At 34.8% G+C, this 22,410-nt stretch overlaps 1 protein-coding gene across 6 annotated transcripts in view; it reads left to right on the top strand.

The window, feature by feature from the left end:
* The window catches only part of ZMAT1 (zinc finger matrin-type 1), a 42,623-nt gene extending 20,581 nt beyond the window's left edge, over positions 1-22,042 (top strand). Inside the window, exons 2-8 of one of the 6 annotated variants that reach the window (XM_079124706.1) lie at positions 502-648; positions 1,877-1,983; positions 5,168-5,269; positions 5,347-5,521; positions 7,024-7,089; positions 18,093-18,192; positions 19,365-22,042. In XM_079124706.1, coding sequence (XP_078980832.1) covers positions 502-648; positions 1,877-1,983; positions 5,168-5,269; positions 5,347-5,521; positions 7,024-7,089; positions 18,093-18,192; positions 19,365-20,685 — 2,018 coding nt within the window. In that variant the 3' untranslated portion in view covers positions 20,686-22,042. Of the gene's footprint in view, positions 1-501; positions 649-1,876; positions 1,984-5,167; positions 5,270-5,346; positions 5,522-7,020; positions 7,090-7,237; positions 7,306-14,132; positions 14,967-18,092; positions 18,193-19,364 lie in introns of those variants that run through there. The other 5 variants (XM_079124705.1, XM_079124707.1, XM_079124708.1 and 2 more) reach the window with 5 other exon arrangements.
* Positions 22,043-22,410: the final 368 nt, after the last annotated feature.

Below are 22,410 nucleotides of genomic sequence, written 5' to 3' on the forward strand. Positions count from 1 at the left end.
AGAACCTGAATAACTGGCGTAGGTCCTGGGACGTCAGTGGATAGTCTGGATACACAGGTGATCCTGGAACCTCAGTCTGTGGAGACCTGGTTCAAAACTGGAATCTAGTGGAATGTGCCTGGATCTTAGTCTGTTAGAGCATGGGAATGGAGGAGCCAGCCTGAAGGGTGAAGCTGCAAGGGCTGGAGGATCCCTCCTGGGGCTGGGTCAGGCTTAAAGACTCAACCCACAAGTACAAATCTGGAGCCTGTATCCACAGCAGCCCAGAACCAGAGGCTGCCTCAGCATTGAAACAACATGGAGACTGAGTCTATTTTGTAGACTGGGGTGGCAGAATCTGAACTGGCACCAGAACAGGCCTGGAGGTTCCATCTTTCAGCACCAGCCTGGAATCTGGGGCTGTGGGGACCTGCTTGATTTGGGGTTTTACTGAGGCAGATCCAGTGTTAGGGTTCAAGACAAAGTCTAGTTCTGACTTTCCTCTTCTTCCCTCACACACAGGGTATCTCTCATGCTGTACCACTTGGGATTTGGGGAGGGGTGATGCAGGTAATGTAAGATGGTCCTTCCTGTACTCTTCAATGCATCGTATTTCTGTTTTACACCTGGAAGTTATAATCTCTCAACTGATTTCCTTAGCTCTTGAAGGTATTTTCATGTGTGAATAGTTCAAATTAAGGTTTCTGTCAGGTGGGGGGGCACAAGCACCAGAGGGTTCTATTCATCTGTATTTCTGACAGCCATTTTAATCATTTCAATTAGAAAATACTACATACTTTTTGTAAGAATTAAGACTGTTGTACAGTTAAGTGTTATTTTATCTCCCCTTGTTCCTTTTCTTGTTGCACTTCCCTGAGTTAACTACTTTTAAACTTAGTTCACATCATTTTGTATATTCCTATGCATATGTGTATTCACTATTTTTTGTTAATGTTGGGGATTAGACATGTTATATTTGTTCTACATCTTTTAATTTAATATGTCAGTGGAATCTATTCATGAAAGTATATATGGTACAAAATTATACATTATATGCCCAAATAATAAACAAAATTTTGATGTTTTGTGATACATACACTATAGATGAACTTTGGTAGAATATATTGAAGATGTTAAGGACTTTAGATATAAGTGTGGACACTAAGTGTAAATACAAAATTAATTGGCATGTGTTCCTTACTAAAGTGCAAAATACTATAGCATACATTTCTATATCTTAGTGTAGATACACCTGCACACACACAATCTTTGGGAACTAATATAAATTTGTTTGGCCAAATGATTGTCCTAGTGTTTGTACATTGATGGAGGATATTTGCCTATCATGGGCAAAGATGATTTGTAGTTCCAGGTGATTGTTTTTTGCAGTACTGGGGATCTAACCCAGGGCCTCATACATGCTAGGCAAGCACTCTATCATTGCTCCACATCCACAACCTGCTCCATGTGATTTTTAGATAACATTGGAGCCATATCTTGAGATACATGACAGTCTTACAATAATGCATTTCTAAGGATTATCTACTGCAAAACTGAAAATATCAAGGCTAGGTTTTAAAATTCAGTCTTTCATTACTGTTTTTCTAAATCATTCTATGAAGCTCATGAAGTTACTGATGCCCCATGATTATGCCTTTAAAATGTCAGTGTCCTAGACTTATCATACTAAATGAATATAACTTGTCATATTAGAGATAAGAGGCATACTTAATATATGCATATTAAGTTGAAAATTTGAGAAAAAGCTATTACTGCAGCCTTGTAAACACTCAAATTTGAAGTGGTATATGAAATATACAGTTGAGGAAAGAAAATGGTACCTGTATGTATCCATTAAAGTGATACATTGTCTTACTTCCCTTTATTTTATTCATAGATGCCACTTGGAATGAACAGGGAAAGGCTGAACTTTTTATGGATAACTTTTGTCAAGTATGTGGAGTTATGCTACAGTTTGAATCACAAAGGATTTCACATTATGAGGTTGGTTAAGTAAAATGGGAATAGGGTTGAAAGGAAGTTTTTAAGTATAGCAAGTTTCATACAAGTAAACTTATTTGATTATTTCAAGAATTCTGTGAAGTGGGTGGTGTTATTTCCTTTGATGAAGAATACTGGCTCAGTCCAGATTTAAACTTAGTTGTTTTGATTCCAAAGTTCATTTTCCTTTCTTCCCACCATTCTGCCTCCTGTTGTATCCATCAAGCAACTATAATATTCAACCTTTCAGTAAATAATTTCCATAGGAAACTATTAATGCAAATCAAGGGAAAATGTAGAACTCTAGCGTTTTCCTTTACAATACATGAAGACTATAGAAACAAAATAAACCAGCTATCAACTTGGTCACATGTTTTTAGCCACTCAACCATAAAATTCTTCAGCTAGAAGAGAAAATATTGAATGTTCTTACTCTTTTAGTTAATATATTAGGAAGCAGACCCAGGGTGATTTTTTTTTTTTTTTTTTTTTTTTTTTTTTTTGGTATTGGGGATTGAACCCAGGGGCGCCTAATCACTGAACCACATCCCCAGACCTTTTGTAAAATTTTATTTTGAGTCAGGGTCTCACTAAGTTGCTTAGGGCCTCACTAAGTTGCTGAGGCTGGCTTTGAACTTGTGATCTTCCTGCCTCGGTTTCCTGAGTTACTGGGATTACAGGTCGGTGCCACTGTGTATTCATTGGCATGATTAAGCCTAAAGTGATTCCTTCTGATTTCATATTCAGTGTTCTTTATTTTCATTTGATATTGACCTATTATACATCATTTGATGAACTATTGAATTTCTTTCATATCTGGTATCTAGATTACCAAACGTTCTATATATATTTACTTTAAACAGTATAATGCCCATATGACTTTTTAAAATACTTCATCTACTTTCTCCATTACTAATCTTATTGGTAACTATATTTTAGTCTTTGTTGACTAGGGTTAAATTATTATAATTACTAATAGGAAATTTTTGTTGGTTGTGGATGAAGAAGAGCTAGGTTCAATTCATAACTCCATCATTAATAGTTGCGTAGCCCTGGGCAAGTCACTTCACCTCTCTGAGCATATTTCTTGAACCTGAAAAATGTGGGTAGCAAAAGTTTTGAGGTTGCATTTATCAATATCTCCTTTCGTATCAATGCTTATATGTTTAAGAAGCCATTCCATACACTTCTAAAACTTTGAAAAGTTTTCCTTCATATGTCAAAGTGTTAAATTCATCTGGTATTGATTTTTGTGCATATAAACTAGATAGTATTTTTATATGGATAACCCGGTAATACAATAGATGGTGTCTATTGTATGGTCCATCCTTGCCCTACTGATTTGTGGTAAATTCTTTATTGTATACTAATTTCTACCCAGTGGTCTGTTTTGAGGATATTCTTCTGTTTTATTATATTGGTCTCTTTTCCTTTATCTACAGCAATTTCACCTTTAAGTCACAGCTTTTTAGTAAGTCACAATATCTGTAAGGGGAATTTATATTAGATGCAAAATTATCATAAACAAAGTCAAATATAAGCCACACATTGGGTGATGTTTACAACTCGCGTAACAAAGGATTAGTGTCTAGAATACATTAAGGACTACCACTCAGTATAAGAACCCAAAATAAAAATGGGAAAGGGATATGAACTAGAGATCAAACAGGAAATGCAGTTAAAGTGATACTGAGCTACCATATAAAAATCATAGTACTGGCAAAACAAAATCTAATAACACTTAACACTTCAGAACAATATCAGGAGACAAATACTGCCTTCGGAAATGTTAATTGCTTCAGAATGTTACAATACCTCATAAGATTGAAAATCCATGCGCCTTAGAAGCCAAGGATTTCATTTGCAGGTATCTTCTCTAAATAAACTCTTGAACATGTATGTTAGGATATATATTCATTGCAGTAGTGCTTGTAATAGCAAAATAAATTCAAGCTTAACTGCCCTTGGTAGAGGACTGGATGGGTAGAATGTGAAGTAGAATATTATATAGTATGTAACAATGAAATAGAACTGTATGTAACAATATGGATAAATCTTACAAATATAATCCTGATTTTTTAAAAAGCAATTTGAAAAATATAAGTATTAAGTGATTTAATACTTGTAAGTTTTTTGAAGAGCAGTATATAAACTTGATACATGTAATTATAGTCAAAGAATAAAAACAGGAAAGGAATTAATAAACATCGTCTTTGCCTATGGGGAGGAAGAGAGGAGGAAAGGATTATGGACATGAGGGTATAGGACTGTGTCTATAAAATTTTTACCTCTTAAAAAGGGCTTTTGAAAGAAATAGAGCAAAACATAAGCATCTGTAAGCATCTATTGAAACTAGATAGTGCTGTGGGATTCTGGTATGTTCTTTCCTGTCCTTTACTTTATGATGAATATTTAAAATTCTGTAAAGAGAGTAGTTGCCTCAAACAGTGTGTTCAGAAATAGTTTATTTCCCCTCTCCATACACTAACATCTTAGTTTTTCTTACATATTATGTTATATATTTGTTCAGAGATTGTTTCTAATATGGCTTGGTTTCAGAAAAGGTTAATTCCTCACATACAATATTTTGAGAGGTAGGCAGTGTTAGAATCCTATGATAGCTCCATGATATTAGGAGGGACTGAGGCATTTTATGTCTTTCTGCTTTGATGAACTGGCTTTTGTCCTCACAGTTACCTGTGGTCCAAAATGAACTCTGTCCTTTTCATCTTAATTCCAGAAGCAAACGGGAAGAAGGATAGAAGAAGGGCTTATCCCCTGGCCTTTAAGGAACCTTCCCAAAAGTTCCACCAAACACTTCAGTTTATATCTTACTGGCCAGAATCTAGTTACATGGCTACATCTTGCTGAATGGGAAGCTGAAAAATATATTCTTTTGCTGGGACCACTGATGAGGGTTTGTAACTAAGGAAGAAGACATTTGATATTGAGTAACAACTAGAAGTCTGTCAAAAATGAGAACCTAAAAATGATTGACTTTTAAACTCTAGCATTGTTTTTCTTTTAAGTGAGATTTAGAGATTTGAAAGCACCTGAAGTATTTTTCATAAATGTAGTATAGTTAAAATGTAATCAAATTCATGAGTACTGTCCTCAAATTCAGAGAGGTATAAAATTGGATGACTCTGTTATTGAATAAACAAAATCATATTATATCTTTTTTCAGAGTGAAAAACATGCTCAAAATGTTAGGTTTTATTTTCAAATGCATGGAGAACAAAATGAAGTGCCTGGTAAGAAAATGAAGATGCATGTTGAGAACTTTAAGGTGAGTGGTCTACATTAATGTCATAATTCTAAATTTTGAGTTATTGAATATTTCTAACATGATTGTGCTTATTTTAGGTACATAGGAGTGGAATAATGGACAGAAACAAATTTTGTGATCTCTGCAACATGATTTTTAGTTCTCCAGTTGTTGCTCAGTCTCATTATGTGGGGAAGGTCCATGCTAAAAAACTGAAGCAACTAACAGAGGAACATGATCAGGTATCTCCATCAGGATTTCAACCAGAGATGGGTAAGGTTCTGCTCACCTCTTTATCTTTAATAAAAGATCTAGCCATCTTTCCCCCCAACTCTGCCATCCATTTTTTATTAGGTAGACTTTCACTTCAGCTTAAATAACTTGATTATTTTTTTCTACTTATTCTCTTTCTGTTCCCTTGTCAATGGAGGTTATAATTGCCAGCTGAATTTAACAAGTGTTACAATTTCTCACTTTCGCTTTGCTAAATCTAAATAGAAGCAAGTGATTTGCTATACTGCTATAAATATTAACAAACGGCTAGAGCTCTAGCAGTTTGTAATCAAATCATAAACTCTTAACTCTCTTATTTCTTCCCCTTGGCATCTTCTTTATTGCTGTAGTACTTTATAAAACGTTGTCTTAAATGTGTGTTCACAACAATGGCTTCACCATAATATAATTACAGATGCAGCCTTTCCTGACTATAACTGCAGGCAAAAAAAGTTATTGACTCTCCTTCTTCCAAGACTATCCATTTTTTTCTTCCTATGAATATAAAGGACAAGTACCACTAGCATTATCAATCAGTAATTGTTGAGTAATTTATTATGTTAAATTCAAAAGATATAGAAAATTATAAAACATTGCTTCTTCCCTTCTTCTGGTTATGTTGGGTTATGAGGGCAGAGAGATGTGACCCAAATTACCTGAAATGGCAGAGCATAACCTGGAAAATTCAACTCTTATTTTGAAAAACTTGTATGCTAAACAAACAAGATGATGATTAATCCTCTGAAATAAATATTTTTTCACATTCTTAGTAGATTCAACCTTATAATTCTAATGTATACCTGGCACGGAAAATTCATCAACATTAATTCCTAAGTCACCTTATAGGCATCACCCAGCAAAGTCAGTGCTACAAGAAGCAATATTAAAAGTTACTCTTTTCTTAACAAATGAAACCAGAATTAGTTTTTAAGTTTATTCTAGTCTCTTAAATTGTTGTATGTTTTCCTGCTTTCCTATCTAAAGAGGGAGAAAATTAGTGTGCTCTAAAAGAAAAAGTATTCATTGATTTGGCCTCAGTGTGGAGAGTAAATGAAAGAGCAATGAAATAAATGGAATTGTGGAAACATGTATAGTTTCATGATCCTAACTGCATAAATTTTATTCTGATGCAAACATAAGTCTAGGCAGAATAGATGCATTGCCATGTTACTTAAGACACCAGTTTAGAGATTGGTACCATCTGTTTTACACCAAGACAATTATTTTACTTTTATTGGCTCCTCTTTTATTGGTTCTGCCTGATGCAGAAAATTCCTTTCCTCCCATGTCTTTATTTGAGAAACTTGATGACAAACAAGTGTTCAAATTTCCATTCTCACAGAAATTCTTTTTGAATTGAGCTCCTCTATCCAGCAGCCCTGTGCTGAAAAAGTCCAAAGATGTTGGGTTTTTAAAGAATTCTAAATGTCTGTAATACTTTGTGAATGCAATGCTAATATATGACACATACTGATCACTTCTCATTATAACTATTTCAGCAGGTGTGCCTATTCGTACTTCTACAGAGTCAACCTTCCTGAAGCCTTTTGCTGCCAAGCCTCCTCCAGGTGGGATTAAAGACAAGACTATGCCTTCCTCTTCCAGCAGTGCTTTGGATTCGAATAATCCAAACAAATACATCGAGCTCTGTCCTGCTTCCTTTAATAGTCCAATAATGGCCCAACAACATTATGTTGGGAAAAACACAAAAGAAATGAAGCTAGGAAGACATTTGTAAACAAGATAAGGAGAGAAACCTCTTCCAGCAAAATAAAATGCAAATGGTAAACAGGAAAATTATCGCAAAACTCCTTCATGGGACGTTCATATTTCATAAAACACACTAGTTTATTTATATACCACTTTATTCCTATTGAGGGAGAGGCTAATGGTATTTATGGAATCATGGAATTCTAGATAAATAAGGACTTTTAAGTCCACCTACTTTGATCTATTTGTATTCTAGAAAATGAAACCCAGAATGATTTAGATGACCTTAATTAATTCAGAAGTAAATATAGGTGTTCACATGGTTGCATGTTATCTTTGATTCATAAGAAGTACTTTAAATCTGTATTGTGATGATATTGTTCATTCACTAAATATGGCTTAAGTGTCTTTTGTGTGCTTGGCTAACCATTCTGGGGAATAGAAATGAGAATATAATGTTTTCCCTGAAGGATGAAATATATAAACTAGTTCAGTTAATAACACTTTGTTGCAGGGGGAGATATATATATATATATATCATTTACATATTTTTATTAACAGAAGTGTGATGCATCATAGTCTATAAGATCTTCACAGACTTCTGTGATTTCAGTTGACAGAAGCAGGAAGGAGAGATTATGAACAAAGGGCTTGGAACTAAGAAAGACTGGCAAGAGCTTAGGCACAATATAGACTGATCCTGACAGGAGTGATCCACTTGCTCTTCTAACCATGTTTTTTTTTTTTTTTTTTTTCATTTCCTCCCACAGGCACCTTCTCACTACTAGTGTATTTTATTCCCTTTCATACTTTCTCTTCCACCCACTTCTTTTCCTAAACTTGCTGTTATTTTTCAATTCTTTCTTTACTAGACATTTCTGTTTCATGTGGAAATGTTCATTACTCTCACCTTGAAGCTCTGTTCTTTGTCATATGTAATTCCTTATGCTCTGGTTCTTCTCTGTTTCTATTTCTTACCTGTTTTCTATATGGGCTGTTTTTTGTGGTTGTTCATTATCAAGATGTATACCCATAGTTCCATTCTGGATCTTATTCTAGAAAATATGATTCAAATCTATTCCCCTGGTTTCATCTCTCATCTGTAGGCTTATGACCTTTCTGTCAAACTTTAGACATACATATTCAAATGGCAGCTTCTGTTTTTCCTGGATAACTCAGAGCCATTTCAGGTGCATTCATCCAAAGTAGAAATCTGCAGTTAACTGTGAGCTCCCCGAAGCTAGCTACCTTCTTCACTTTCTATATCTAATCAGGCTCCAAGCCATCACTATTTTATCTCCTTATCTCCAGCCCTACTCTTCCCAAGTGAATTTAGGTCCTTAACATCTTTCATACATTTGTGTTACTCAGACTGTAGGTTGTTGATCAGCATCATTGGCATCACCTGGGAGCTTATTAGAAAAAAGAATCTTGAGCCCTACTGCAGACCTACTTAGTCAGAATCTGCATTTTAATGATTCCTTAGGTGATTTGCACTCAGTAAATTTTGAAAAGTATTATCCTTCCATAACCTCTTAACTACCCTCCCTCTCTCCAGTTTTGTCTGCCCAAACCCACCCTCAGTTAAACCACTGGAGTGTTTTAGTTAAAATGCAAATATTTCCTTGTCGTTCCCCTTCTTAAAAATCCTTCATTGTTTCACCATCTTCTAAGAATAAACACTAAGCTCCATAGCTATCCACCTTCTTATTCTTGTTTGCCTTCTCCAGGCTCATTCTTTACTACTCCCTGCCATGATCTATGCAGGTCAGTGCCTGCAAACTGTGGTTTTCAGAAACCATTGTCTTATTTCTTGTCGCTATACTTTTGTTCATGCTGTCATATTGCCTCTTCTGGCTAACTCCTAGTCATTGTTTAAAATGCTGCTGCTGCCTGAAAACTTTACTTCCTTCAAAGGCTAATTTTCTATGCTTTCTTAACCTGCATATCTAAGAATCTCTCCATGTGTTTTTATCTCCCATTACAATGTAAGGTCTTTGAGGGAAGGGGCTTCATCTAACTTATTTATATTTCCAGTACTAGAAATAAAAACTGGCACAAAATTAGTCCTACCTCAATAGAGATTAGTATAATATATAAATCAGTGAACTGTTAGTCTTTATCAAGTGCTTACTCCATGTTTCTACTGTTTTTCCTACTTAAAGTAATTCAACATATTCCAAAAAGTTCCATACACATAAGGTTTTATCTATCATTTTACTTTATTTATTTATTTATTTGTTGGTACCAGGGATTTAACCCATGGGCACCTAAACACTGAGCCACATCCCCAGCTCTTTTATTTTATATTTTGAGACAGGGTCTTACTAAGTTTCTTAGAGCCTTATTAAGTTGCTGAGACTGACTTTGAACTTGTAGCCTCCTGCCTCACTTTCCTGAGCTGCTGGGATTACAGGTGTGTACCACCATTTCTGGCTATTTATGCTTTTAAATAATGATTTAAGTAAATGTAGGAATAGAAATGGTATGGATTCTGAAGGTAGGAAATGTTTACAGAAATGACAAGCTTCCTGTTAGTAAGGTATTTTTCCTTTTACTGAACTGAGAGTATCTGAAATAAGTGGTTTATAGTTTAGTGGCATAGAGTAAATTTTAACTGAGTCAGTTAGGAGTAGTGTTTGCACTTTTGTCACTACTAGAGGGGAAATCATTTTAGCACTCTGAAGTTTCAAGGTTATTATAATGAGGGCTAAAGAATTTTGGTGAAGTTTTCATATGATGAGGAGGGAGAGGGATGATCATCAATTCAATTTAGTCCAGTAATTGAAATCATTTTACACTAGTTTCTGAAGCAAGAACTCAAAGAACAGATTTGTCCTGTCTTGACTATTGCCAGCAGAGCAGGAAACATTTGAGTATTTAAAACTCGCTGGAGAATTTAAATTAGCTAATGAGGATTTCAAAGAACCGTGACAGCAGAAGCCCATATTAAAAGTAAGCAAGTGGTAAGAAGAAAACAATTTGACTTATGCCACCTTAACTCTTTCACTATTTATCAATTTTCTCCTTCTGTTTCCACTTTCCTTTCCATCTGCTGTTGCTCATATGTGTTTCTTCCATATCTAATCTTTTTTCTTATTTTTTCTTCATCATTCTCACTGCTTTCTTTATGTCCTTCATGCAGCCCAGACCTTAGTAGCACAGGAATGGCTACCATAACGATATGGAACTAAAGTATGTATGTATTTTTATTTATTGTATTTGTTTTTTTATCTTACTAATTTCTAGCTCTATTATTGCACTTAAATGCCTTGCCTTCACATGCAACTCAACATATCTAAAACTGAATCAATAATCTTTTCTAAAACCAACTTGAATTTCCCAAGTTTTCTGTCTTTGCCAGTAGGGCCACTATTTATTAGTCATCTAAACTTGAATCTTTGAGTACATCTCTGACTACTAATATGCTGTCTATTAGCAAGTATTATAAAATATTAGAACTATTTCTCCTTTTTTTACTCCTTCAACACATTTCCACTGCCATCATATCACACCTTAATGTGCCAATTCTTTTTGGGTGGATACCAGGGATTGAACTCAGGGGCACTCAACCACTGAGCCATATCCCCAGCCCTATTTTGTATTTTACTTAGAGACAGGGTCTCACTGAGTTGCTTTTGCTGAGGCTGTCTTTGAACTCCCAATCCCCTAGCCTCAGGCTCTGGAACCACTGGAATTATAGGTACATGCCACTGCACCTGATTCTGATGGCCAATTCTTTGTTGATGAAATTAAGAAAGAAGCTTGTCTGGGAAGTGTAAGGAGGGGGAGTGTAGATCAGGGGAAGAGAGTCTTGGAGAGTGATACAGTTTTAAAATCATTGCTAAGGGGAAAAGTGAAGGAAAAGGAAAAGGTTAAGTGGGATTTAAGACCCAAAATGGTTAGATACCAAGACTCTGAAGAGCTACCCAATCTCTAAACTTATATAATTTTCACAGCATCACTCAGTAGCCTGTATGCTGAAATAGAAGAGATGGAGAACAGAATTGATCCAAGCTTAACATTTTGCTACTAGAGTGTAAGAGGTACAAGTAAACCATTCCAATGGTTTGGTATCTTTCCCTACCCAGATCCTCCTCCTCCTCTAACCCTGAGCCCCCCACTGCAGATCCTCCTCCTCGTATAACCATGAGTTCCCTTTAAACTATTGCATTCTCCTTTTCCCCTCTCAGCCAAGTTTTCTGGTTTTTTAAAAAACTTATTCTACCCTTACTGTCTTAATTTGTGATTCACTCACTCCTCAATTCACTGCCATTTGTTGGTACATATTCATCCAGCCTTCATGCTACCACTGTATCACTCTCCTGCTACTACTACTACTACACACTGGGTCATAGTGACCTCAAAAATTTTTAATGCAGTGGACGTCTTTATTTAGCTTCCTCAACATTGCCTTCTCTATTCATCATTATAACCCTGTCCTTTACTTTATGGACTTCTCATAGGCTCCTCCTTCTTGGTTTAAAGAGTCGCACTCTCCAGGGTTTTGTCATTATATTGCTATTCCTATGCCCACCTATACATTTGCCTCAGGAGATTTCACCCATTCTGATTATTTTAACTACCCCCATGTCCTGACATCTCCAAAATCTCTCTGGCCTATCTTCTGTCTGTTCATACTCTTTATCTATAAGTGTCTGTTGGATACCTTTACATGAAAGTCTCAAGGATATCTCAAATACCCTTAAGTATTCAAACTTACACTCACCGTTGCTTACTCTTCCACTCTGTAAAACAATACTTCCTTCTGAAGTTCCAGATTCAGTTAATGGGATCACCACCCACTCAGTTACCAAACCAGGATTCTGGAAATTATTTTACATTCCTCTGGATTCCCCCCTCTCCCTTATCCCTCACTTCATCTAGTAACTGTTTTGCCAATTTTGATGCTAAATATTTCACCAACTTGCCTGTTTCTCTCTACCCCTACTGAGACCCTTTTAGTCTGTGTCTTCATTATCTCTTGCCTGGTCAACTATATTCACTTCATATCTGTAGTCTCCTTACATCTAGGCTTGCTCCTCTTAAAATCATATTCTATATTGTAGCCAAAAGAGACATCCTTCTAAAACACACAGTTGACCAACCATGTCATTGACGACTTAAAGCACCTCAAGGTTTCCTAACATACAGAAAAAAAGTTGTTAGGTTTGTCTCTGATCTGACCTCTTTTTGCCTCTCCCAACTTGTCCCCTGGCATTTTACTCTACAATTCCAATTTTCAAAAAGTTCCTATAAATGTATCTGTGTTTTTTTTTTCCTATTTCCTGCATCTACAAGGTTCTTTGTAATTCTTTTCATCAAGTTAACTATTTTTTTTTATTGTAAACAAATGGGATACATGTTGTTTCTCTGTTTGTACATGGCGTAAAGGCATACCATTTGTGTAATCATAAATTTACATAGAGCAATGTTGTTTGATTCATTCTGTTATTTTTTCCCTTCCCCCCACCCCTCCCACCCCTCTTTACCCTCTATACAGTAGTTCCTTCCTCCATACTTGCCCCCCTCCCTAACCCTAACTCTAACCCTTCCCTCCCCCAAGTTAACTATTTTTCATCCTTCCAAATTTAGGTAAGGCAACATCTCTCCCAGCAACCCTCTTTAGACCCTTTAATTGCAAATTCTCCACTAAATTTTATTATTTATTTATTTTTGGAATATCAATAAGAGTAAGGAGTTTAATTCCATCATTAGAAGAAACAGATTTTCAGAATGGATCACAAAGCAAACAGTTCTACAGTGCATCAGTTCTCAAAAATTTTGGTCTCAGGACCTACCCCCTTAAAACTCAAATATTATAGAGAACCACAAAGAGTGTCTACTTGTGTAGATCACTTCTATTGGGATTCACTGGGAAATTAAAACCAGAATTTTTATTTTTAATCATTATTAATTTTTCTAAAATAACAAAATAAGTCCATGTTATATTAACATAAATAGCATATTTTATGGAAAAAACTACATTTTCCAAAACAAACAAAAATTTAGTGAACATAGTAGGACTATGCTATGTATTTTGCAAATCTCATTAACACCTGGCTTGAGAGAATAACTAGGTTCTCTTATATGCTTTACATTCAATCTGTAAATTCCGGAGAGAAAAATAAAACTGACAACTCTGACTACTATGCAACAAAACTAGAAGTTAATAAAATTGGAAATTCAAAAGGTACTTTCATCTGAAAATCTTTATTGGATCTTTTTAGTTATACATGACAGTAGAATCCATTTTGATATAATTATGTGAGCTTAGAATATTTCTTATTCTAATTAGGATGCCATTCTTGTGTATGTACATGATGGTGGGATTCACTATGGTCTATTCATATATGTAAATAGGAAAATTATGTCAGATTCATTCCACTGTCTTTCTTTTCCTTCCCTTCCCTTCATTCCCACTTGTCTAATCTACTGAATTTCCATCCTTCCCCTGCCTTATATGGGTTAGCTTCTGCATATCAGAGAAAACATTCAACCTTTGGCTTTGGGGGACTGACTTATTTCACTTAGCATGATAGTCTCCAGATCCATCCATTTACTGGCAAATGTAGTAAAGTCATTCTTCTTAATGGCTGAGCAATATTCCATTGTGTATATATACCACATTTTCTTTATCCATTCATCTGTTGAAGGGCACCTAGGTTGGCTCCATAGTTCAACTATTGTGAATTGAGCTGCTGTAAAAATTGATGAAATAGTCTTCTGTCCTCATCTTTGATTTGCTACTCCAACTTAACCTTCTCTTAGTTAACAAATTGTTTAGCTACATTATTGCATGTTAAATTCTGTTGTCAATAGAACTTATTCTTTCTTTTTTTTTAATCTTTGTGTATCTCTGTTCCTCAGTAAACCATAAACTGCAGAAAGAAAAAAAAACTGATGTGTCTACATCATTGTAATATGCTGATTTTAAATCCTTTGGTGTGGGATAGCTTGGTAAAATGGTGGTTCCATTCCTAATTTTTTGAGAAATATCTATACCACTTTCCAGAGTGGTTGTACCAATTTGCAGTCCCACTAGCAATGTACGAATGTACCTTTACCCCACATCCTCACCAACATTTATTGTTACTTGTATTCTTGATAATTGCCATTCTTACTGGAGCGAGATGAAATCTCAGTGTAGTTTTAACTTGTATTTCTTTAATCGCTCAAGATGTTGAACATTTTTTCATATATTTGTTGACTATTTTTATTTCTTCTTTTGAGAAGTGTATTTAGACCCTTAGACTATGCTATGTGTCTACACTTCACTGTTCTCCCATACCTCTTAAGCATACCTTTCTTACTTTTACCATGAAATTGAAATCCTTTTTTCATTTATCTGTTTCTCACACTGGACTTGTAGGCAACCTGACTGTTTAATTCATTTTGTATTTCAAGTCTGTGGCATGATGCTTGGTGTCACATAGATACTCACTTTTTGCTGAACAGATTGTTAAAATTTCATATATCATGCTCATTTCTTTCTCTTCCATTCATGATGTTGTTTTCATCCCCTGGTAAGCTTTCCTTATAATTCAAATCCTTCCTGTACCCATGATCCATCACAACTTCCCTTACTACTATAGCTCTTGGTATTATACTTTTTCTCTTATAGTCTTTACTGTTCATTGACAATTGCATCAATTATAGTCCCACAACTGACTCACCCTACTTGAGACAAGAGGTTATATTTTATTCTGCAATATACTTCTTAATGCTTTATATGGTAATGAGTTTTTCTCTATTCATATTTGCTAATTGCTTATTTTAAACAGTGTCATGTAGAGGGATAAATATAGATTTAGAGATGTGTTTGAAGTCACTTGCCCATTTTCACCTTAAATCTTTTGGGTAAAAAGTGAAAATAATGTAAATTCATAGGACTGAACAAAGGTGAAGTGAAACAATGTGTACGTGCTTGTTTGTGTGTGTGTGAACACATATATCTCATCACAGAATAGGTGCTTAACAAATATTAATGTTTAAAAAATGTCTTTTTCCTGTCTATAATTCTAAGACAAGTAATTTGGATATTTTCTGGTTTTCTTCATAAGTTCCAAATTAAGCTGCTTTTTATTTTTTTATGTTCATATAACTCTCAATTGTCCCCCTGCATTTAATATATTAGACCAGTGATTCTCAACCTCGACTACACATTAGAATTATTTGAGGAGATTTTAGATATTCCAATGCTTATGTCATTCCACTAATCAATTACATTACCATCCCTGGATGGATCTTACACATTAGTGTTTGTTTTTTGTTTTTTGTCATTTTTAATTCCTTGAGTGATTCCACCATGGAGTCAAATTGGGAACTACAATGTTAGACTATAAAGACATACCTTCCCCAATCTGTTTTCAAAATAAAGGCCTTAGTTCAAGGAGTTCTGAGATAGGGCTGTGATTAGGAGAAGATTGGACACCCAAGTGTTGGGTTAAAGAAGATTCTGAAAAGTATAAGATATAAAGAAGCCTCATTTTCTGAATGAACTCAGAAACAAAGGATCCTAGCAGGGCTGAGTACAGCAAATCTCAACCAAGCCAAGGGGCAGTCTCTAAGATAATGCAGAATGTAAAAAATAGTGAAGGTTTATTATAGGATTCGACCAGGAGTTCAGATTTTTAGATCAATTAGTTGGTTTCCTGTTTTCACAAGTGTGTACACAGTTTTTATATATTATTTTCTGAGCTGTCTATATCTGAGAAAAAGTAAAGAACATCATTGTGTAGAAAAGCCAAGGGCTAAGGTAATAGTAATCACATCACAGTTTTAGAACTACCTCTGGATACATGATTGGCAGCTCTTCTGAAGCTCTATATTATCTCTATTAGAATTGTAATACTGTTGAAATTGTGAAGAAACAAAGGAGGAATTAAAGCGAAAACCACATACAGTGTATTTTATAATTATAAGCACTAAATAAGTGCATAAACCCTCCAATATGTAATCTGAGTTTATAATCACAATGAAGATCATTGTCTCAATATAAGGCCGGTGCTCAACAATAACTAAAAGTACAAACATCTGAAAAGCTTATACAGAGTAGGCCCATGTTCCACCCCTACAGAGTTTGATTTAATTGGTCTTATGTGGAGCTATAACATGAACATTTCCCCTAAATGATTCTAATATAGCCAGCATTGAGGACCACTTATCTAGAGGATGCCAGGATTACTGCTTATCTTGCATAACTTGGGTGCCCTCAAAATACATGATATTGGCCATGTAAATCTGAGGCTTAATTAAGGACAGGAGTAATTTCCTGAAAAGGGTTTTTGTGAAGATTCACTTTAGTCCTAGGTTTTGCTGATAGTCCATAATCTTCAATTGATCATTATCAAACCAGTGACCCACTAATCACAAACTTGAAAGAGGCTGAAAATAACCAAGGAATTGGAAAAAAATATTCCCTTGATATATTTCTCACAAAATCTCAGTACTAATAACACGAGGTATGCATTAAAAAACGCATTAAAAAACGAATCCCCTGTCCCTGCTCCTAAAAGAGAGAATCATGTTCTGCAGGGTAATACCCCATGTGATTCTTATCAGAGAAGTTCAATAAACATTATAGTTTAAGTTGACATATTGTCATTCTGGTATTGATTTATGGTAGGATATATATATATATATATATACACACACACACCCCAATGCCCAGTTTTTCCTTATATTTGTCATCTAGATTGTATTTTTCTTGGTAGCAAAGAAGATGATAAAAATTAGGAAGTGATGTGGTGAATATGAAATCAGAACACAGGGATAGGAGCACAGATTTGAGGAATCATTTATTCAAATTTTTATATAACCTGCTGAGCTCTTCTGGTATCACACTAAGAGTATATCTTAATAGTAAACAGACTCTCCTATCTTCAAAGTCATCATCTTTCTTTCCTCTTAACAGTAGACTTTTATTTCTGTAAATAATCTTCACTCAGACAAAGCAAATATACTTCATAATGATTAATTTAGCTTTCTTTCCATGATTAGCTTGTTGTTTAATATAAAAAGGGTGACTTAGTTGTCCCTAATATCTCTACAGCACCAATTTATTACCTCATTCACTAGTGTAGGATTGTTTTTATATTTGACTTATGAAATTTATCAATTTGCTTCTTCTGTCCAAAGAGGAAGTAGAAGGATGGTATGAGTAAGATAATAAAAATTAATTTATGCTCCCACTTCTATCTAAGAAGCAAACTATTAAGGTAGCTATTGGACATTTTCTATTTTATAGTTTTTTAATCTTTTCAAATGGTAACTAGCAGTTTTGTTTTAGAATTTTGCTTTCAGCTCTTATCCTATGAGTGGGGCTCACTGAACCTCTCTCCTTTCTATAATATGTGGAAATTACTTTTGGTAACTAATGCACTACAGTGATTTCAGGTAAGAGTGTAAAAATTTACTTTTGTTTGTCTTTAATCTTTTGGGACATTTCATATTTTGGTTGGGTGGAAAAAGAATTAGGGGCAAACAAAAAGAGGTTGGTCAAGGGACAAAGAGTCAGAGGTTGCACAAGCATACTAAATTTGAGGTGCCTGCTATACCTCCATGTAGCAACAATAAGCAAGCAGATAGCAGATTCTTAGGTCATAAGTCAAGGCTACAGAAGCATTGTGGTATAGTGTAAAGAATTATGGGCATTAAATTAGGAGACATGAGCACAGAGGCTCACTACTACCAAATGACTCTGTGACTTTGACTAAGTCATTTTGCTACTCTGGTCCCCATCTTTATTTGGCAATTTCAACTAGATCATCTCTAATAAATTATTCTCCTGCTCTAACATCATGTGATTCTAAGAGTATCCATATTAACCTTCTTAACTTGAACTTTCTATTTTTTTCAGCATTTAGTATGAGAACCTACATTTGCCATATTTGTAGTATCACCTTTACATCTTTAGATATGTTCCGGTCTCACATGCAAGGGAGTGAACATCAAATTAAGTAAGTGGTGTTTTTTGACACAATGTTCCTGATACCAAACATGTTTTACAAACTTCTCTAGGCATTTATTTCCTTATGAGTTGAACTGGATACGGTGGACAGTATTAGTAACATTGTATACTAGTGTCCCCAAGTGTGTCCTCCTGTCATGATAATATACTAGAAGAGCTGGCTAATTGGTATTCCTCCTGACTAGACAGCATTGCTTTTTTTAGAGAGATACTAAGGGATCATTCTCAGGCTAACCGTACAAATTCAAGGCATCCTAGAAGGTTGGATTAGTTCCAAGGTTTCAATGATCCAGTCAATATCCAGTGAGGTATGTGGTTAAGAACAAAGGTCTTGCTGTTACACAGACCTGGATCAGAATACCAGATCCATTTTTCTATTAAGTGTGTAATTGTGAAGAACTCTTATATAAGATTGTTAAAAAGGAAATATAATAACATATGTAAGGTGCCTGGCCTGGTATATAGGTGGAGCTCAATAAATGTTTAGTTAACTATTATTTTAAGGGGAAAGAATTGAAGGTACAGTTGAGGAATGGGTAATTTAGGTAACACAACAGAGGGACATTTCACTTACATATTTGGCTTATTGTTTTTAAATCAAACATAGTATTTCTGTTACTTTTTTCTAGATGAACGTATTTATATTATTTGAGTCTGAATATTTAGGAGCTAAATTTCCTGACTTGCCAAGATTAACCTACACTTAGACATTTTAAAAAAAGAAATTCAGGGTTCCAGAATAAATACTTGTCACATTTGTAAATCTATCCAAGTAACTGACCAATCAAAATACAAATCATTCTGACATTCAGATCGCACTATTTATTAGGGCAGTAAATATTAATGGTCTTTACTCACACATTCCAACATGTCTTAAGGTTTTTAATACAACAGCATCTGTTATATATGTTCCTCCATTTTATCCCAGGCTGGAGAAAGTTTTCTTTAGAACAAAAATTGTGAGATGCCTGGGAAATATCTGATTATTCCTGCTGCATCTTTTTAGCATAAAAAGTAATTCTTTATAACTTTTAAACTGAGGTTAATTTAAAAATTTTATTTGGAATTTTAAAATTTTGTTTTTAGACTAATATTTTGAGAGCAAAGAAAATATTCAGAATAAAATATTCTAGTAACAAGAACGTTCTGTCCTTTTTGCAGAGAATCCCTTGTTATCAATCTAGTAAAGAATTCAAAGACTCAAGATTCTTACCAAGATGAATGTGCAGATTATATAAAAATGCAGACAACCAGAGAACTAGAGTATAGGACTTGTTTCAAAAAGATGGAAGAGAATTATTTGGAAACCCTTGGGTACAGAGAAATGGTTGATTCCAGACCCAGACCTAAGATGTATGAACCAAGACTCCCCTTTGAGACTTTCCAGACATACCCAGGACCATACAGTAATTCACAAACAGTGGAAAACCAATTACCCCATTGCTTACCAGCTCATTCAAAGAAGACATATGACTCTTTCAAAGATGAACTTGAAGATTACATCAAAGTGCAGAAAGCCAGAGGACTAGATCCAAAGACTTGTTTCAGAAAGATGAGAGAAAACTCTGTGAACCGTGGGTACAAAGAAATGGTTGATTCTAGACCCAGACAGAGAATATGTGAGCCAAGATTTTCTTTTGAGACTTCCCAGACCTACCACCAATCATACAGTAGTTCACCAGTGGAAGACCAGTTACCTCATTGGTTTCCAGCTCATTCAAAGAGAACATATGACTCTTTCCAAGATGAACTTGATGATTATATCAAAGTGCAGAAAGCCAGAGGATTAGAGCCAAAGACTTGTTTCAGAAAGATAGTTGATAGCCCTGTGGAAACTCACAGGCATAGAGAAGTGGTTGATAGCAGAACCAGACATAGAATGTTTGAGCAAAGACTCCCGTTTGAGACCTTTTACACCTACACAGGACCATACAATAGTTCACAAACAGTAGAAAATCAGTTACCTCATTGCTTACCAGCTCATGACAGCAAACAGAGACTAGACTCTGTGAGGTACTGTCAACTTCCCAGAGACTACTTCCCAGAAAAACCAGTACCTCTGAGCCTTAGTCAACAAGAAAATAACTCTGGCCCATACAGTGTAGAATGTGAAATTTATAAGCACCTTTCCTCAGAAAACAACACCAGTGACCATCAAGTAGTTCATAAACGGCGACACCAGAAGAGAAGACGACACCTGGAGGAAGGTGAAGAAAGACAAGAGAAGGAGCAGTCCAAGCATAAAAGGAAAAACAGCTATGAGGATATGGATTTAGGCAAAGACAAGAGCATCCAACAAAGTAAAAGAGAGGAGGATAAAGTCAAGGTCAGTTCAGGAAAACTTAAGCATCGGAAAAAGAAAAAAAGTCGTGATGTATCCTCGGAGAAAGAAGAACGTAAACACAGGAAAGAGAAAAGAAAATTTGTTGAAGAAAGGACAGAAGAGGAAATGCTTTGGGATGAGTCGATTCTTGGATTTTAAACTTTTAGTTTGCCAAAGGATGTTTTGAATAAAGACAAGAGAATCCAATGAAGAAAAGGAGAGTTTGATATGGTCATTGTTGGTGCAGGAAAGCTTAGTTGTTTTGTGTGTAAAAACTAAAAATGAACTGAAAGAAGAAACACACTAAAAACCTATGTCCAGTCTTTGAGAAAGAAGAACAGAAGAGAAAATCAAACCTATGGAAGAAAAACAGAAGAGTCAGTATTTTGGAATGAATCTGCTCTTAGATTTTAAAGAAGAAATCCATTAAGAAGATGAAATTAGACAAACACAAGAGCATCAGATGAAAAGGAAAGGTAGATACAGCCAGTTAAGGGAAACTGGTTTTCTTTCTTTTCTTTCTCTTTTCTCTTTTCTTTTCTTTTCTTTTCTTCTTTCTTTCTTTCTTTCTTTCTTTTTCTCTTTCTTTCTTTCTTTCTTTTTCTTTCTTTCCTTCTTTCCTTCCTTCCTTCCTTTTTGCAAAACTTGAAATTTAATTGTAAAAGGAACCAAAAAAACTAAACCTAACCTCTGAGAAACAAAAACATAAGAACAAAAGAAGAACATAAGAGAAAAGGAAACCTGTTAAATAAGAAGAGTTATGAGTCTGCTCTTAAATTTCAAATTTTCTGATATTGTTCCCTTAAGATTGAAGAAATAGGTTGAAAAGTTTGGTTTTATTAAATAATTATTTGATTTTTCACATGGACAGTTAATGTAATCTCTGTAAAATCCAAGTGAAGTGAAAGTATTCAGTACGCCTTTTCCTCATATTACTTTCCCTCAATTTTCTAAGAAAAGAAGAAAAAAGAAAGAAAAGAAAGAAAGAAAGGTTTTTACATGTATCTTACATCTAATGTAATTTCCCTGAATGGGGTTGTCTCTACTTTGTCCATCAGATTGCGGTGATAGTGAATTTTTTACCAATGAGAGATAATTTATTTTTTAATGAGAGAATTATCAAGAGTTGCAGTGTACAGCCATACCACCCTGAACTCACGTGATCCTAGTTGTTCTTGGAAACTAAGCACAGTCAGGCCTGTGGGAGAAAAGGCATTGCAGAATCCATTCCTTTTTGGGTTTGTGTTAGTGTTGGTGGTATTTTATTATTGGTGTGCTTATTCATGTTTCTTAGTTTTCTTAAAAGAAAATGTATGAAACAATTTACACTGATTTTTTTCTTTGTTAAATCTAATTTGCAGTGTATTTTTGTATTTTCTAGATCTGAAAGTGAAAAATTAAATAGTCTATAACAAGCTTAGATGACATATACTTTTTAAAAAGTTCTCAAAAAGTGCTGATACAAAATCACTCTATATTCTGGAAGTGTTTATATTAAAGTGTTCTAATTTCTACACATTGTTTTATTTAAATGATCATTTTCCATCCATAGATGATTGATCTCAGAGTGAAGGGGCAATAATTAAAAAGTTTGTACTTAATATTTCTGGGGAGATCACACTATAAAGCTATAATAATTTCACTGCTTTTACATCTTGTCTAGTAGAAGCTGGTACTTTGTCTTGAGCTTAGTGTTAGCTTAGAAAAATATGACCAGCTAAATACTTGAAATTAAAGAAGGGAAAATTGCAGTGGGGCCCATGAGGGTTTATTACTGTTAAAATGTTTGATTTTGATGAATTTTTATTCTGGTGCTCCTTTTTCTATCATCAGCAACTCCCATAAGCATTTGAGCATCACTGTAGTATAATAGAAAGTGTAATG

Source organism: Sciurus vulgaris (genome assembly GCF_902686455.1).
Source record: "Sciurus vulgaris genome assembly, chromosome: X".
In the NCBI taxonomy this organism is placed as follows: domain Eukaryota; kingdom Metazoa; phylum Chordata; class Mammalia; order Rodentia; family Sciuridae; genus Sciurus; species Sciurus vulgaris.